The sequence below is a fragment of the Uloborus diversus genome, chromosome 2 (assembly GCF_026930045.1).
Source record: "Uloborus diversus isolate 005 chromosome 2, Udiv.v.3.1, whole genome shotgun sequence".
Classification (NCBI taxonomy): domain Eukaryota; kingdom Metazoa; phylum Arthropoda; class Arachnida; order Araneae; family Uloboridae; genus Uloborus; species Uloborus diversus.
Genome location: NC_072732.1, coordinates 154,243,906 through 154,263,481, shown reverse-complemented (window position 1 = coordinate 154,263,481; position 19,576 = coordinate 154,243,906). Strand labels below are relative to the sequence as shown.

Below are 19,576 nucleotides of genomic sequence, written 5' to 3'. Positions count from 1 at the left end.
GCTCCCCCTCAGTGTTTATCCTGACACTAAGCTTCCAAAGCATCAAATTATCTTCTCTTTTGTTGAGTTTGTGCACTATTCCTGCCAGGGGCGGCTCTAGCAGTTTTGCCGCCCCGGACAAATTTCCAAAGTGCCGCCCCTCTCCACGGTAAAAAAAAACCAAACATTACAATTTTTGCATTACAAATATAGTCCCTTCTTTTTGGTAATTCCTCTTTTTTTTTTAAATATAAAACATTCTTTCAAAAAAACGATAAGCCCCCACCCCCACCCCCTAAAATGGTCATGCTTGAAAGCAGTTTCGCGTTGTCTTCACGTATTCATCAATTCATCAATCCTAAGTACGACTATGGCTTTCCTGCACTTGGGCTGTGCCACCAGAAAATATTTATAGGGGGGGGGGGGGGGGTACGCTTAAAAAATACCTGTATCTGCTAGAGGGGTCTGGGGGTTCTCCCTCGGAGAATTTTTTGAAATTATAGTCTTAAGAACGCAGTTTTAGACGCTCTGTGGCGGTTTAGACGGTGGAAAGTTTTAGGGGGTCATTTGAGGGGGGAATTTTAAGAAACTGAAGTCTTAAAAACACGATTATAGGCGAAATGTGTTGACTTCAGAGTAAGGGTTGGGTCTTCGATGATTTTTTTTTTTTAAATAGATTTGAGATGACGTAAACTTTTCACCCCAATTTTTTGACACTGAAGTTCCAAAAGGCAGTTACCGACAAACTTTCATGATTACAGCAAAGGGCTCTTTGAATCTCCCCAAGAAACATTCCAAAACAGAAGTAATAAAAAGCGATGTTTTTAAGCCATTTTCAAGGACTGGGGTGAGGGTTAAAAGGTCTCATCTTAATTTTTTGAAATTATAGTTTTTTCATTTTTAAGCATATTTTTATCAAGGTTTTTTTTTTTTTTTTTTTGTCTTCTGGTGGGTGCGAGCAGGCGCGGACTGGCCCGTCGGCCCGCGAGCCGATGCACCCTCCTGCCTGTACGCTTTTAAGCCTGAACAACTTTTTTTGAATTGATTTTTTGGTGCAACCCAAATTTTTATTTATTTCTTTTTTAAAATTTTTGCGCTAACAAACCTGTGCGATTTTTCACTTCGCTTTTTTTTTCTTTTCGTTAAACACGTAAAACTGTGTTACTGTAACAACACGTAAACCTGTGTTGTTCGTAAACATTGTTTTTTTTTTCCCCTTTGCACTTTTTTTTTTTGCGCCCTTTGGAGGCCAAGGTTGACACCCTGGCCCTCTATCCTTATCGAGTCCGCCCCTGGGTGCGACATTATATTCTAATTTTGAGCTCTTTACGTCAACTCTATTTTCTACTAGAGGGAGACTGGGATTTGCATTTTGTTCGAAACGGAACTCGTAGCACCTTTTTTAATCTAATTATTTCCAATAGACGTTTTAAATCGTCGTGAATCAAGTCAGATTTCAAAGTAATCTTCAGGGGTTGGTGAGCGTCAACGAGCAGGGGGCGGAGCCACTTAGTTAAAAAAATATATTCAAATTTACAACAAATGAAGTAAATTTTAATAATTTTCTATTGTCTTTGCGTGATATTTCAAGATACTTATTGCAATAAATGTTCCCTGACAGGATGTAGATTTGGCAGATTATATATGTAACATGTATGTGTGTGTCTGTGTGTGAATAAGAAAAAATAAATGGAAGTCTTATATTTCGGGAAGTCAATAAAAACACTTATAAAGGAAGAATCAAGATTGAGAAATTTTCGCTTGGGGCGAGTAACAAAATATTTATTAGACGCCACTCCTTTCCTTGCTAGTCGACTTTTCTTGTAAATAAATAAATAAAAAAAAAAAAAAACTTTAGATTTCCAGTTGACACACACAAATTATTAGTTTAAGTACACGTTTAATCTTATAATCTGGGGCGCCCCGAGCTTAATTTTTTACGCTGGCGGAAATTCTCAATATGCTAAACGAAACTCCAAATTTTTCCCAATTTATAAAACACTGGTACGTACTCATTAGTACATCTGATGAAAAAGAACATTTGAGCATTTTTTTTTCGTAATTAGGTTTTCAAATTTGCCAAATTTGAAAGAATTTTCTGAATAAGGAATGGATTAGCGCCCCTGTATTTGATCAAAAAGTATTTATGTTGAAAGGAAATTACTACATCTTTTAAAAGGAATGTTTTCAAGCTGAGAACTTAACATTGCTATTCCTTTTTACATAATTTAACTCGTCAATAACTTTTACCTAAGAATAAAAAATATCCCCGGAAGATTAACAAAATTCAAATCCATACCACGGTAGCATAATGCATCAGTTAATTTGACACGGGATGTTTCTTCAATTTTTGATTTTGTTTCATAAATACAAGTTCAACATGAAAGTAAGATTGTTTTTCAAAGTATAATATTATTCAACTTTAATACAACACAAGGAAGAAAAAACGAAAAATTATTTAAAAACATAAAACTCACTTCAGAAAGATTCCTTTCCTGCATGTGAAATACATATTTATATTCTTTAAATGTTTCCATTGCTCAATGGTGCTGGTTGCAACGATAATTGAGCTAAATTGCAATGAGTAACAAATGATATTCAGTTCTTTAACTACCAAGATACAGAGTAGACTTTCTAGAATCACTTCTTATTTGTTTGAATGTTCCCCGCTTCAAGTGTACGGTAAATTGTCGGGGACACGTGGACTACAATCAACGGAAAGAAAAAATACCATGGAAGATACGGCGCCGCACAATAACTGTTATAAAAGAGAAGTAAAAGTGTGAAGTACCTAACCCTGGTAAAATACAACCCCCGAGTCGGCGAAGCAATTGACAGGAAGAGAGGAAGAGAGCATGGAATAGGAAAGAAAACCTTCACGTATTTTTCAGACTCCCAAGCTATTGTGCTCGCAAAATACTCTCATACAAATTTGCTCCTAATGTAAAATGTATTTTAGACATTCGAACCAAAATGCCGCCCCTCAAATTTGCCGCCCCGGACAGGGGTCCGGTTTGTCCGGCGCTAGAGCCGCCCCTGTTCCTGCCTTCGAGGATAGGGAAATTTCTTCTCTTTCCTCAAAAATCGAAAAGTGTACAAGCAAAGTCAAAAAAACGGAGTTTTTTGGAAAAAATCCGATTTTCGGAGTACGCAATAAAAATCGGAGAAACTCTTGGAAAAACGGAGCACTTGGCAGCTATGCATTAATATAGGCTTAATAGATATTTTTCAGGGATTTTTTTTTCTTCGTTGCTACAATCTGCACATGTTAAGCATATGAAAACAAGTTCACTTCTTTTTTTAAATTTATTTACATCCCTGAAATTTAAGTTCATGGAGGTGAGAACAACCATACTTTTTAAAGCAAAATCTATCTTTTTGTTTTTCGACAAAAATCTCACAATTTCAACTATGGCTGAAAATAAACAAGAGGGCTCCCTTGTATCATGGAAAATAAAATTTGATGTCATTACTTCCTGGGTTAATAAGGAATGGCATTTTGTGTTTAGGTAACGGATGTAAGAATTTACTGTGTGACATGACTTCTTATCCTACTAAATTGAGCTAAAACACAATATTAAAAAATTAAATATACTTAAACAATTAGTATTTGAGACACTTGTGAAAGGCCCAGTGGCAGAAACGCCCGGACACAGCAAGGATGTGGCGGACATTGAAACCTAAAGCTCAAAACTCGCGGTCGCCAGTCGCCAAGTGCGACCAATTTTCAAATTTTGGCGACCATTTTTTCACTTCAGTCGCCAATGTGGCTACCATTCGCCAATGCAACCTTCCCTGACCTATAGTCTTGATATATGACCTTTCCCCAAATTCTTTTGTCCACTAAAAGTTTGTCTATCGGATCGCCAGGGATGAAGGAGGGAAGGGGGGGAGTATTGTCCAATTGTGGCTAATTGTGCTATGTGTTCTTGTTCTGAATAGAAAACAAAAATCGCAATCACGATGGCAAATTTGTTACAAAACTTGCTATTTCGAAAACTCGGCTTTCTTTACACGCGATCGTAAAAATAGACAAATTTCATACACCAATTTAGTAAATTACGCTTTTTTGATCTTAAATTCATTTTTCAACTTTATTTCTCCTTAACAAATGGCTATTTCTTCGTTTTGCAGTATTTTTAAACTACGCGTTTTCAAAATGGCGTCACTTTGTTATTGTTTATTTTACCAGTTAAGACGAAAATGTCCTTTCAAAAATAAAAAAAATTAATCTTGTACATTTGGTTTACATATGAATAAACAAAAATGGCGCCTTTGAGTCAAAATGCACCGAGACAAGGTAAAAACTATATCACTGAAAAAAAAAAGTTTTTTTGCAAGATTTTTGATTTTTTGTTTTAATCATATTGTTAGTTTTTCCTTTTTTTTTCTTTTTAAAATAAAAACCTACTGGAGGAAAGGACATATCCGTTTATTTACTTTATTTCTCCTTTAAAAAGTTGTTATTTTTAAGTTTCGCGGTAAATTTTCAAAATGGCGTCCCGCGTTTTCAAAATGGCGCCACGTTGTAGATTGTCCATTTTCACCATTTAGACCTGGAAATTGTGTGTTCCAAAACAAATAAAGAGAAGTACAATTGTATTTATAAAACACATAAATAATAAAAAAAAATGGCATTCCTGCATCTAGAGAAGGTGGAAAGAATACGGCTGAAACCCTTTTTTTCTTCTGCTGGATCTTTTATTTCACTTTTTATTTTTTTTTCGTTTTGTTTTATATTGTTTACCTTTCTTTTATTTATTCATTTTTTGACACTCTGGCTTCGATTTTTATAAAATTCTGCATGCATTTGTAAAAACAAAAAAATATTTTTGTAGAATCGCAAATGGTTTAGGTTTTACATTCTGTTCAAGTTTTTGGTATTTTGTTGTTTTCTTTATCAAGGAACTAACTCGTGTTTTGGTCTTTTGGTTGAAAGCTGTGATGTTTCTAGAAGTTTTGAAAGCTGAAAAAAAAATAATAATAATAATCCTTTTTATTTATTTTTTTATCCTGATGTGTTTTCCCTAAAGATAAATTAATGCAGATTATAGTTTGCAAAAGATGTGTTAAATAATATCTGGGTAGGGGTGCCCGTTCCCCCCCAAGTTCAATTCCCCCCCCCCTCCAAAATTTTCCCTCAACCCTCTTTTCCTTTTTTATTTTTAGCTCGTTTTTATTTTATTTTATTTATTTTTTTAATATTTTTTATTTACTTATTTATTTTTAATTATTATTTTATAAGAAACGTTCTTTGCTATGCCAATGACATATGCACAAATACTAAATAAATAAACGGATTAAAATAAATTAAATAATTTAAATTAAAATAAAGTTTGGCTATCATTTTTTGAGATTTGGCTACCATTTTGTGAGGATCTGGTAGCCATTGGCTACCAATTCAAAATTTGAGTTTTGAGGTACATTGAAACCCCATCGAAACATTAACTTTATCTAACCCTATCGCGGGCAGTTCTGTCAGAGCTAAAAAAATAAAAGTTGTCTGCAAAAAAAAAAAAAAAAAAGTTGTCCACAGAGGAGAAAAAGAAAAAACAACTCTGCAACTGTCGGACATAATGAACTGCTGACGAACTGCTGACGGACATAATAAACTGCTGCTGCTGACGCAGGGGGAGAGAATGATCGAATGATCGCACACCTGATTGTTCTGTTCTTGTTTGCCTGCCTGCCTCACTTATAAACCAAAATAAAACAATCTTTTTCAAATTGTTTACTGAAAAAACAAATCTGAAATCAAAAAAACGCATATTTCTGTGTACAAAAAAAAAAAAAAAAAAAAAAAAAAAAAAAAAATCAGCACATTTCTGTGATGCAAGCGATAAATAACTAACACAGTGAATAATTTGGCTTGTTTGTTTGTTTCATCATATGGTTAGCAGTGGTGTTGTTATAAAGTTCTCTAAAAATGCAGCATAAAAACTTTTTCTTCCCGCTAATGACTTAAAAAATAATAATAAAAAGCATTTATCAGCATATTGAAATGCCATCCTTTCAAATAGGGTTACCAGCTTTAAAATTATTGCCATTTAGTGTCTGGTGATAAGTGTTAAACATTTACTCATCCTTTCTTTTTTTTTTATGACTCCGAATTTTCAGTGAACATGACAGTGATATTAATAAATTCAATATGCAGACCGGTTAAATTATAATTTTAAAATTATTTTACTTTAATAAACTTTTTTATTTAACGTTTTATACTTTTAGTGCTTTTATTTTGAAAAATGCAATCTGATATGAAAGTCAAAATTTTATTCTTTTTTTTTCCAATCTAACTTCTCTTTATATGGAGCAAATAAATGAAAAGTCTATTAAATTCATCATTTCAAGATTTTAAAACAAAATTATGTTTTTGTTTATGAGTCAAAAACTTAAATGCTGATTAGATGGTTTAATTTTAGTTTTGCTGCAACTATGTCTATAGATATTAATAATCGGTTTATCATAGGCTCCCATAGTGCAATTTTAAAACAATTTTTAAAAAATTAATTCTTTTAAGGGCCGTTTTTATACTTTTGGAACCTTCACTTTGAGAATTGCGATCTCTTTGCTTTTGCTTTGAAAACCAAATTTTTTGAATTTTTTATGTTTAGCAATTTTTTATAATCTCCCCCCCTCCCCACACAAAATTATATGATTTTTCACAAAATAAATTGATTTTTCACAAATAAAATGGACCCTGTTAAAAATCCTGGACAGAACCCCTGTTTAATAGCCAACGCATGTTTGCAAATGTCAGGTGCCCACAAAGGACAGGGGGTGTGGGTTAGGGGGAGGTAATTTGAGAAAGATTTTGGTCTCAGTTTGGGGGGGGGGAGGAGGTCTCGTTCTAGATAAGGGAATGCTTCAAAGAATTTAGGAAAGTGCGCCATCGTCTTTAAAAGGGGGGGGGGGGCATCTCCTCCATTATTTCAAAAATAATTATTTTTAAAAAACTTGTTTATTATTTTCTTTTTATTGAAACCATGCTCTAAATTTCGCAGACAGATTATGAAGTTCTAAAAGCTTGTCGCAGACAGCTGCAAAACTTTCTGCCGCTGGGGTGAAAGGAATTATCAATATATAAGTATATACTTTTATTAAACAAGTTATTAAGCAACATAAACAGTCACACAAGGTGTGTGACATGCCACGGAGATGAGAATTCACATGTTGTGAACCAAAAACATACTGAAATAAAAATTATTAAAAAAATTGTTGGCAGGTTTAAATAAATATACTTTTGATGAAATTAAAAATCATTGTTAAATGAATTGTTCCTTAAAGTTTTTACTGTAAAAGGCATGTGACAGAAAAGTTACATTTTGAAGAATGACCCATAAATGGCTTTCCCAGTTATGTTTTAACTTTCTACGACAATTTGCTCTAATAAGACTGAATGTCATTGATACAAACTCAATATCCTATCTCTAGGTATGTGATCTGGGACATGATGGTGTGTTTTATGTCAAGGAACTGGACAATGCACTTTTTATTTCAGACCTTTTACTACTTCATCATAGACAACATCAGAAATTTTAAATTTCTACTCATTTTTACCAATTTTCATTGAATACATAATTTGAGTACTAGCAGTAATTATGTAAAAGACATATTTCTTTTCCAATTTGGAATAATTAAGAAATATTCAACAAACAAGCATGAATATTGAATAAGGGGCCATTCATTAATTTTGTAAGGATGGTTTTGGCAATTTCTGACCCCCCCTCCCGCCTTTAAGGGTAAGTAAGATTTTTCAACCCCCCCCCCCTCCTCCCCCATCTTACGTAAGATTCCATTTCGTTTCTTCAAAATAATAAAATAAAGAATCTTAGCTCACTGGAATCGTTATTAAATTCACTCTTATAAAATTTTTTCTAAAAACATTTTTTTGCAAAGAAATATTTATTGCTGAAAGAAATCTAGACTGAATATTTTTTTGAAATATTTTTTGTATATGTTGAGATACTAATTTAAAAAAAAACGTGCCAAGTATGGTGTGATTCTTTTAATACAGTTTAAAATATTCATTCTTTGTAAAACTAATAAATAACAGCTCATCCTAATACGTTATTTACCTTCCAGAAGCAAATGAAATATGATTCTTGCCACACCACTTGACCGCGCGGTTTCTAATATAAAATATCAACTTGGAAAATATTTGTAAGAATGGGTCTGACCCCCCCCCCCCCCCAGTGGTATGTAGAGATTTTTCCAACACCCCTCCCCCTCGGGACCCTTACGTAATTAATGAATGGCTCATAATATGAAAAAACAGGGTTTGTACTCAATTTCAGAAATAAAATGAAGGAGTATTAGAGGAGTTTTGAAGGAGTAAAATGAGATTTTGAAGGAGTACTAATGGGACGTCCTTAAATGATGTCAGAGTTTTTTTTTTTTTTTTTTTTCAACGTATTTGACTTCCTTCCACCTTTGTCACACTTCACCTTACTCCTCCTCTTGTCACATGTCATATTTTTAAAAAACATATTGTTACAATAACTGTGTGATGTCACTTTTTGTCATCCTCTCTCTTCCCCTTGTCACAATTTCATGAACCCTTCTCCCCCTCACTTGTGAATGACCCTTTGCACAATATCATAACTGTGATTTACCAAACAATTGTTTTTTTAAACAATCACTTAATATAGTATAGCTACTTATGTATTTTTAAATATTTAAATAATAATTAGACAAACTGACTTTTGCTGCTCAGGGTGTGGTGGAGAGAAAAGCAATCATCATAAAACTTGGAAAAAAAAAAAAAAACAGCCTAACACCATTTAAGCATGTTTTACTTCAGTTATGAAATGTCTTAGTCATCTAATAATATTTTCACCTTCAACTTCTATGACTTCTATGATCAATTTGTAAATCACATCTATATAGAAAAAAAAAACAAATATACGAAATTACTACATTAAAATCGTACTTATACCATCGCCCTTGTGATGAAGTTAAGTTGTTGATTGAAGGATTTTAAGTTACTGTCATAGAGGAAAATTATGTAGTCATGAACTAAAAAAAGAAGGAGTTTTGAAGGATTTAAAACCAAAATGATGGACTTTGAAGGGCTTTTCAAAAATTTTCCCTAAATGAAGGAGTATTGGAGGAGTTTTGAAGGAGCGTACGAACCCTGAAAAAAGACAAGTCATCATTTCATTTTTGAGCAAAAAACCCTTTATTGAAAGGGAATTACATTGAAAAATCTTTTCTTGAATAAGTAAAATTCAACAAGTTTTTTCATCAATACGTGAAAAGGACGCATCTTAAACTTCTGCAATAATAGTTATATTTGCTAACATTTAGAGATGGGCATGTGGGTAAAACTTTTACATGCAAATCACTAACTGAAACGATGGAAAGTTTGCTAAAATTTAGAAGAGCACAAAATTAAGAATGGTGTATATGAGTGCAAAGGGTTAATAAGGCTAAAATAGTTACTTATTCAATTAACTGATGTGATAAGAGAGGCTAAAATAATGAAAATATTTATGAATTTAGTAACTTGAACCATTCTTTTTGACTTCTGCATAATTTTACTATTAAAGTTCATCAATTTTGATATTCTATTGCAGCATTTCTTTAATGTGATATGGTAATCACATATATTTTCATTGATTCGCGTTTTTATTTCATGCGTTCACGAAATAGCGACGACGGTGATATGAAATCTTGATGCTTGCAAAACGATGTGAATTGTGATGTAATTACACAGGAGCCATGGAGCCCTGTTTCTTTCAACAAATGACGGTTTAGTTCCAAATTTGATCCAATATTTAACCAAGAGTTTACAAAAAAAAAAATGAAAAATGTTCGCGTCCACGTGGAAGTAGACACCTGCACAGATGAAAATCATGTTTTTTCACATTGTGACCCTTGCATAAGATCGAAGAGGCAGATGATGTCCCTGTATATGGTGAGACCATGATAGTAGAAGCGGTTTGTGTGGTTGACATGAATTTAGTTCCGACTCCCGCTGCGCCATTTTCTCCGTGAGTAATGGAACTTTCTCAGTCATCGCCGTAGTATAGTAGCCAGCTCCATGTGGGTTTTACTTCATCTCCCTCGCTGATGTCACTATGATGAATTCTTTTGCTGCAACAGCAGGCCGCGCCCTTTTTTTAGTCTCCCTATGTGCGATGCACATCCCTCTGCTGTGACAACCTGAATCCCTGCAATAGATGGACTTAGAACTTAACCTACCTTAATTTTTTTTTTACATTTTAATCTTTTATATTCCATTCCATGTTGCAAAGTTTTGATTACTCCACGGGAGCTCCCTAGGATCTTGGTATTCATCGTGTAAATGATGATCATCGGAATAAATTTTTACATGTGACGCGAAAAACTTGTGCTTATTTTGTCTCAACAACATTGGGGTAAGTCAAACTTTTTCTCTTTGTGTTCCACGTAGGCACCAAACATTGAGACTTCCTGGAGTTTTGCGGAAACACTTAAAATACGATTGGATTAAATTTTTCCTCATTTTGTTTTGTTTTTTTTTGCTTAAGTTGGTGGCTCGTTTTCTAACAATTCGAAATTTTAACCACTTTTCCACCACAGTGTATATGAGTGCAAAGGGTTAATAAGGCTAAAATAGTTACTTATTCAATTAACTGATGTGATAAGAGAGGCTAAAATAATGAAAATATTTATGAATTTAGTAATTTGAAGCATTCTTTTTGACTTCTGCATAATTTTATTATTAAAGTCATCAATTTTGATATTCTATTGCAGCATTTCTTAATTTGTTTGATTAGTGGAAGAATATCAGTTTTCTCCGTGGAACCCCTGATTTTTCCTCACTAGTATACTTTGTAGGCAACATTCTAGGAATAGCATATTTTTAATAAAAGCCAAAAAATTCGACTTTTTTTATGGAACTCCTGATTTTTTCTCAACAGTATACTTTGTAGGCAACATTCTAGGAATGGCATATTTTTAATAAAAGCCACTTTTCATTGTTTGAAAAAATGTTCTTCGACCTAAAAAAGTAATTTCTAAACTAACACAAATTTCTCTAAACATCTATAACTCGTTTGAAACACATTTCAAAATTTTATTATGAATGGCACCCATTTTTACAAATATGCAAAATAAGGAAGTTCGAGACAATTGAGAATATTCATCTTTTAAGGTTGCACCAGTATTTCACTGAATTGCATCATTTTAAATTTCAGAAGCAAAAAAAAAAAAAAAAAAATCAAGTTCCATTTTCATTAAAGAGTCGCATCTAGAGCTGACATAATTGAAGGTCATACATTGACAATAAATGGGCTTTTAATCCACTATTAATATTTTTCCAGCCATCCATTTCGAGAATATTCATTTAACTTTTCACTCAAATCATATTTTTTAAGTGACTGATTTGAAAGTTTGGTAAAGAAGCAAAATTCGTGGAACCCATGAGTGCTTTCTATGGAATACTGGGGTTCCACGGAACGCAATTTAAGAAACGCTGTTCTATCGCCATATAAATATCATAAGTCATTTTTAAAATTAAATCTATTTTCTAAAATGGTCATCAACTGAAGATGTTCATGGTAGGTTTATGAAAAATTTAGTTAAAATATAAAACACTTTAAAAACTTAATCAACATTATTGCAAGTAATATTGGTTTGAATCAACTCAGATGCAATTGGATTGAAATTTATGAGCATACAGTCCTCTATAAAAAATATAAGAGTTGAAAATAATGAGAAAAACAAAATTAGTGATGCCCAAGCAGTAGAATCATCTAGTAAAAAAACAGGCGAGTTTTAAAGAGACAGATGCTACCGGATTTCAAAATGTGCAAAATATGTAAATTTTGAGTTTAATTCCAAAAAAGTTAGAATGAGAATGGTCTGCATTCATTTCAATCTTTGTTCCATTTGCCTCAGAAAAATGTTGTGATCATTAATTGTAAAGCGCATGAATCCGTTCAACTGAATGCTTCACAGTTTAAAGGTATTTACTGTAGGATGAATTATATCCAACTGTTATAAATCTGCATAACGGTTTCAGATATTCATCAACATTAATGACAGCCACATAAAAAAGGCAAAGAATAACACTAGAAATCAAAAACCTTTTAAAGTGGTAGCTGCAAAGCACTCAGGAACTTGACCCTGCACTTTTACATTTCAGACCTTTTACCACTTCATCACAGACAAATTGAACACCACTATCAGCAAAGACAAAGTGAATGGAGGCCTAATAGTTGAAACCTTTAATTTTGCCTGAAACTTGATTTTTAGCCCCACAAAACTCTGTCCTTATTGATCTGGATGGGAGAGTATCTACTCAATTTTATATTTTAGGTTTAAATCATAGTCATTACATGTTATACTTTTCATCACATGGTTGAATACAAAAAACAAGAGATGATTAAATTAAATGATTCACAACATTCAAACAGTATAGGATAAAATCTTTAAAAATGTATGTTACACAACATATATTTTTTTAAAAATATCCACTTTAATAACTACCACGAAAACTGCTGAAGAATATTACTAGAATTCAAAAGCTCTTAAGTGGCAGCTGTAAAAGTTCTGAACCGCAAGACAACATATTATAAAGACTTTTCATTAATATTAAAAAATAAGCACTAGAAACAACATTTAAAAAATTAAAAAAAAAAAACACACACACACACACACAACATAAAACTACAGAATTTTGGTTCCCTGAAGTAAAACAATTTGACACTACTTAATTTTTTTTTAATAAAAAAAGATAAGTTTAATGTAAATATGGAGATATATATTTTTTAGAAGAGACATTTTGAAATTTTCTTGTAATTCACCACTTTTCTTGTAACTCAGAAAAATGAAAAATTTTACTGCGCTTTCGAGGAAATAAATGCTTTTAAAAGAAGGAAAATTAAACGTAAAGAGTATATTTCAAAAACAATCAGAAATGGTTGTGTGCTCATGATCACATTTTTTATAAAGTTTGTTTCAGCATTTATAATTTGTTAATTGTTGCTCTCAATCTGATTTAATACAAACAAAATTTAGGTTATTTTTTTGTAGCCTTATTATGTGCATAAAGTTTGACAACAACAGGCTCTAATTTTCACGCAATCAATTATGGGGTCATCCAGAAATGATGACATGTTTTCAAGCGGAAGGAGGTTCATAAAGTTTGACAAGGGTGAAGGAAACAAGAAGTAAGATATCAAACACTTTGGTTGAAAGAAAAATGTTTCCTTAATATAGAATGACATGTGACAAGGAGAAGTGAATGAAGAGAGTAATGTGAAGTGTGACTTTGAATTTTTATTTTCGGAGTAAATTGAATTCCTCTGTCATGTTAAAATACTTGGAAGTGGACTGAAATTCGGAAAATTTCAAAATGGAGACTTGTGCTGTTTCTGTGGTTGTAGGATTTACTGTCCTATACTGCATTTATTTGTTATTTAATCTTTGATAAATACAAAACATAGTAAAAATTGCAATTCAAAAAGGATAACATATTATATTCTTCAGAATAAATTAAACAAAAATGAAAAAAAAAATTGCCAAAACAAAAAGTTTCAATTGAAATGAAGTAAATATTGCATTTAATGCAGGGGTACAAGTAGACTCAAGAAAATTTTTCTGAAACTATGAAGAAGCTTGATCTCCCCCCCCCCTACCCCTTTCATAAAAACTCTTTAAATATACATACAAAAATCATTGAAATCATTAATGAAAATAATTTTAAAAGTTTTTTAAAAATAATTTTACAGTTTTAGAATGTGTTCTCAGTCTAAAATTTTTGGAAAACGGCAACATAAAATTTTTCGAAAATTTTGAATCACAAACACCCGATTTAATATTAGGAAACTTTAGGAAATGAGAATTTCAATTTGTAAACATAGCTAGATATTTTTAACAGCTCGCCAATAAGGAATTTGATGTCAAAACCTAAATGAATCATGAAATGCATCAAGTTAATAAGCAACTGTTTTCTACTTGTATAAAAATAATGCAAAATTGAACATGACGGGAAAAAAAAAGGCTTGAAAGTGTCTTTGTGGAAAGCAATCAGTGGACATGTAGCATAGTTTGGTGTTGACGCTATTACACTGTCAATGAATCCTTACAAAACTTCAATAGCTTGTCACTCCTATAAAACTGTGGCAAGGGATAACAGCCAAAACAAGTACTTGTCTCAGAAAACTTGCATAATGTCTTGTTCTTGCAAACAGCAACTGTACAAAAAATATATTACTCTCTTATTTTGAGAAGGGAGAAATAATATAGCTAAAATCAAGTTAAACTGCATTTCAGGTATGGATACAAGGGAGAGGCGATCGCCTCTCCCTTGAGGGACTCTCTACTGGTAATTTTTTTAAAATGAAGTTAAAAAAATGCAAATTTAGATGAATTTTTATTGTTAATGGGAGAAGGGAGGTTTTGGTTTATGACCTTATCTCGGAACTGTTTCAGAATTCAAGTCCAAAACCTTTGTGATCAATATTTTTGAATCAGTATACACAAGGCCCGATTAAGACGTCGAGGGGCCCTAGGCCAAACCCTTTTTCAGGGGCCCTTGTAATCAAATATTACCATTTTTTTGTTAGATAAAGCAATTTTAGCCATTTGGGGGCCCCTAAAGAGCGGGGGGCTCTAGGTCAAAGCCTAGTTGGCCTATTCAGTAATCAGGCCCTGAGTATACATAGTAAAAAGTAAGTAATAAAAATCAATCACCCTTGAAAAAATTCTGGGTCTGTCCTTGCTGCATTTTAAAAAACATTGCTTTGATAAAAGTAGTATACTGACAATTCACTAACTATGAGATTAAAATGAAATAATATAAATACAGTAGAATACCTTTATAACGCCATCCTATATAATGCAGTTCTCAAAAAACCGTACAACTTTTCAGAAGTAAACAATAGGTTTTGAGGTTTAAAAAATCCCTCTGTTATGCTTTGCAAACATAAAAATTGTTAAGCAAATTAAATTTTGAGACAGTTTATCATCTTTCCATCTTAACTCAAAGCTTTTAAATGAAAATTAGTACTCACAGTAAACAAAAAATACCAGATGGCTCTAGAAAATGCAGCTGTTATGCACACCATGAAGCTAGCAGAAGTGCAAGATAATTCATTTTCTTTTGATTGTGAAACATAATTTGTGAATTACTAATTGTAAAAAAAGTGCTTTTATTGCAGATAAAACTCATTCTAAAGTGCTAATATCTAGACATATTTTGAATGTTTGTTTCAAAAATTAGTGAAATGATCTATATAATGCAAAAACCTGTATAAAGCACAAGCTCTGGTCCCAAGGTGTGCGTTATAACGGTCTTGTATTGTACAATAAAAAAATCATTGGTATATCATGAGAATGCTTTGTAAAGAACACATTTACACTAAAATTAGAGCCAAAAAAGGAGGGTTGAACTATATTTCTTTATTGAAAATCTCACCTGCAGTAAGAGGAACAATATCCTTCCTCAACGTAATTTGAATTCGTCCTACTTCTTCACCGTCTACTGAAATATCAAAATAAACCACAGGATTTGATTTTTGTCTTTTCTTCTCAGGTTCTTCACTCTGCAAAATGTCATGTGCATCTGTTAAAGTTGATAAACATTTTTGTAATGTCTAAAATAATGTGCAACTGTATAAGAATAAAATGTAAGAAGTTTGCAAAATAATAATCTTATATCCTGTAAACTAGTACACTTGCAATCTGAGTGGCCTTTCACTGAAAAAGGTTGTGAACCCCTAATCTAGATGAGCTTTTAGTAACCGAAATCATTTTCACCAAAGGAATAAAATTCAAAAATTACTTCAAATTTTATATATGTTCCTATATGCAGGCACCAGCTTTTAGAAGCGTGTTAAATTACAAACTCCGTATAACTGAAACAGGGGACTGTCCAGGATTTTTCACAGGGTCCGTTTTTTGTGAAAAATCAAATAATTTTGTGAAAAATGAATTACTTTTGTAAAAAATCAAAAAATTTCGCAAAAAAAAAAAAATTTTTTTTTTGTTAAAACGAAAGTTTAGAATTTAGACATGCCACAAACAGCATCAATTAAACTTAAAGTTGAGTGTTTTCCTCTTCTACATCGAGAAAATCATTCTGGATTTTTTTTTCTGATATTTGGCGGGGGGGGGGGGGGGCATCGCTCTTTCAAGTATCAATATTTATCTACCATTCTACATTATGTTAAATTATACTAGATATATTTCTGTACAGCACTTAAAATAATTGTAACAAAAATATAAATAAATAAAATAAAATTCAGAATAGGGTTCAGCATTCAACTTTTTGACCCAAGACACTCTTAAAAAGCACAGAATTTGGTTTAAAACTTCTAAATTCCGTGACTTTAACAAAAACAAAAAGATATTTCAATTGTTTACCTCTTAACAAAGCGTAATAATCATTAAAAATTCGAAAAATCGGATTCCCATAGCGGATGCAAAGAGATCGCAATTCTCAAAGGGAAGGCATCAAAAGTATAAAAACAGCTTGTAAAGAAATATTTTTGATAAAATTATCTTAAAATTGCATTTTAGAGTCCTATAATAAACATATCATTAATATCTGTGGACACAGTTGACCCAAAAAATAAAATAAAATAAAACATCTATTTAGCATTTTAAGTTTTGACTCATAACAGAAAATGGAATTTTGCTTTAAAAACTTGAAATGAGAGTTCTAACAGAAATAAAGAGACTTTTCATTTATTTGAATCAATAAAGCGAAGTTAGCTTGAAAAAAGAACAAAATGTGATTCTCATATCGGATGTTAAAAGATTGCATTTTTCAAAATGTAGACATCTAAAGAAAAAAAAACGGTAATTAAAAGAGTTTATTTAAAGTTAATCATCCTTGTTAGCATCGAAAAATCAAAACCCATATAATTTTCTCCCAAAATAACAATTAAACATCGCACCGCACCGTAAAAACGCAAAGATTGACAAGCTGGCAAAATGATGAGAATATTTTCTAATCAAGTCATTATAAAGGTTCAACGCCAGACGCTCAGTGGTGATAATTTTGAAGTTGGTAACACTATCTGAAGCGATCATATTTTTTCCTCACCCTTACTATCCCTTTGCAGTTCTAAGTTCATTTTGCAGATATATATTATTATTGTTTATTAAATCATGAGCGGAGAAAAGTGCTTACCAATGCCTTTTCAGAAAAGTTTACAAAAACACCGCTGCTAATTAGCTGTGATAAAACAAACAACCATTATATTTATTTGGCAGTAGCCATTATTTATCGCTTGCAGGAGCATTCCAAGAGTGCCGTTTTTTTTTTTCTTCAAAATTAGCCGATTTTGAATAAGCTGATCCCTCTGATTTGACTTTAAAAAAGGTTCCAAAAATTATCGGTTTATACACAGAAATATGCGTTATTTTGCTTTCAGATTTGCTCTTTCAATAAACAATTTGACAGATCCGATCTTGTTTATCAGAATTTTGTGAAGGGTCCGTTTTGTTTGATCGGGATTTTGTGAAAGGTCCGTTTTGTTTGATCGGAATTTTGTGAAAGGTCCGTTTTGGTTGATCGGATTTTTGTGAAGGGTCCGTTAACGGACCCAAATATCCTCTGGCCAGACCCCTGTGAAATCCTGTAAAATAACTGCTGTGCAAATCAACAATCAGTGTAACTTAAAAATAACAAAATTCAAGCAAATAAATAAATTATTAAAATAAAAAATAACATGAGCTGGTTTAAGTTACAGGGTTCATACACTTTTGGTTAAAAAAAGTTCCCTGACTTTTCCAGGTTTTCCAGGTTGTTTTTTAGAAAATTCCAGGTTACTCGCTTCATTAAAAATTTAAGTTTAAATAGTAATATTTTCAAAATAACCAATTAAAATTGTTTAAAGTAGCAATGCAGAAGAACTGAAACTTCTCCCCTTAGATTTAAAAAAAAAAAAAAAACCTTAGATTTTTTTCCTTTGTTTTCTCTGTCAAAATTTTAAGTTTTTTTTAAACATTTTGTTCAAAATTGTTTTAATTTGTTTACTATTTGTTGAAAACAGAGTACTTTCAACTTATTTTAGGGTTTTTTTGATGTCACGCGTAATATTATAGCGTTTTGCTGTAGTCCTGCAGCAACCTTTTAGCATCCGCTTTTGGTTTACAATACTTTTTATTTTCTTATAAGTAGGTTACACAAAACATATTGAGCAAAATGCAAAGCTAAATTTTAGTATAAATATGGTTAACTTGTTGCATCAATTGGCATACCATGTAATGCATAGTAACAAAAATCAACATCCGCCGATCATAGGCCAATGCCAATAATCTTTTTTTTTTTTCACATATTAAAGGACGCTTACATTAAAATTTTATATTTTCTTTTCCAGAAAGTATTAGTTAATTTTCAAAAATTCACAACTTTTTGCACATTTTAATGTTATTTTCAATGTTACTCATTGATATAAACATCCAATTCTGTTTCTGGAAGTTTAAGTCTATTTCCATTGTGCAAACGATCAAATATGGCGACAAAGTGAAAAATTTAAAATAATATGTAGATTTTTGGATTTGTAGTATAAAAGTAGTAATAAATAATTAATAATCCTTAAAAGGATACAATAAAAGCAAAATAGTCAGTATTTAGCACATAAGAGTCTAAATCAATTAAAACAAAAAAATGTTATAAAGATTAAATTTTGCATTTTTCCAGAAAATAATTACAAATTATCCGGAAAAAAGGCACAATTTGTGTTGTTTTCAATAGTTTGCATTGCAATTAACATCCAATGCCGTTTTCGGGAACTTAGGCACTTAAAAAGTCTTGTGTACTTCCATCTTGGGAATGACCAAATATGGCGGCTATGCCCAAAAATAAGAAATAACTTTTTTAATTTGTCGCATGAAGACAATTAAAAAATAATTAATCTTCATGAAACTACAATTCATTGAAAAGTTTTTATCACATTTGCGTCCGAGGCAGTGAGGATAAGATTAAGTTTTAAGAACAAAATTTTTTATTTCTCAAGAAAATTATTTTAAATAACAATAGAAAAACAATTTGTAGACCATTTTTTGTTATTTTCATCAGTTTTCAATTAAAGAAAACATCCAATTCTGCTTTGTTTTTAGAAATTTAGGCATTTTAGGATCGTATCTACATCGATCTTGTGAATGACCAAAGATGGCGACTGCGTTTCACACGTAGCTGAAATGATTTTCCGACCAAAAAAAAACTATTTTCCCCGATCGATCTTCCCATCTACAGGTTGTGCTTCCGAAGCAGTAAATTGTCTTCTCTCCTTTTGAGTTTGTACATAATTGCTGTTCACCTGATTTTTTTTCCCTTGGGAACTACTGAGAGCCAAAAATGGCGGCTGCTGAAGATTTTTTGGGTCGCCACTTTTTTCATTACTTTAAAATTGTTACAATTTTTTTTAAATACATCGATAAAAATGAAGATTAGATCTCATAAAACCAAATTCCCTGGAAAAAAATTGGGAAAAGAAAAATTTTGGGGACACATTTGGAAAATTCCCTGTCATTTTCCATGATAATTCCAAGTTTTCCCGGAGCGTACGAACTCTGAACCGAATAGAATGTTGTGGCAACCCATCTAAAACTTTAGGCAGTAGAAAGAAATGCGTTCCCCTCACTGACTCCATATAAG

The 19,576-nt window shown here is 32.0% G+C and overlaps 1 protein-coding gene across 1 annotated transcript in view; it reads right to left on the bottom strand.

Moving 5' to 3' along the window:
* Positions 1 to 19,576, bottom strand: part of LOC129216095 (peptidyl-prolyl cis-trans isomerase E-like) — a gene marked incomplete at its 5' end in the record, with an annotated part of 53,150 nt that overhangs the window by 21,772 nt on the left and 11,802 nt on the right. The window contains 1 exon segment of the mRNA XM_054850244.1: positions 15,386 to 15,512. Within this exon segment, the coding sequence (XP_054706219.1) occupies positions 15,386 to 15,512 (127 nt within the window).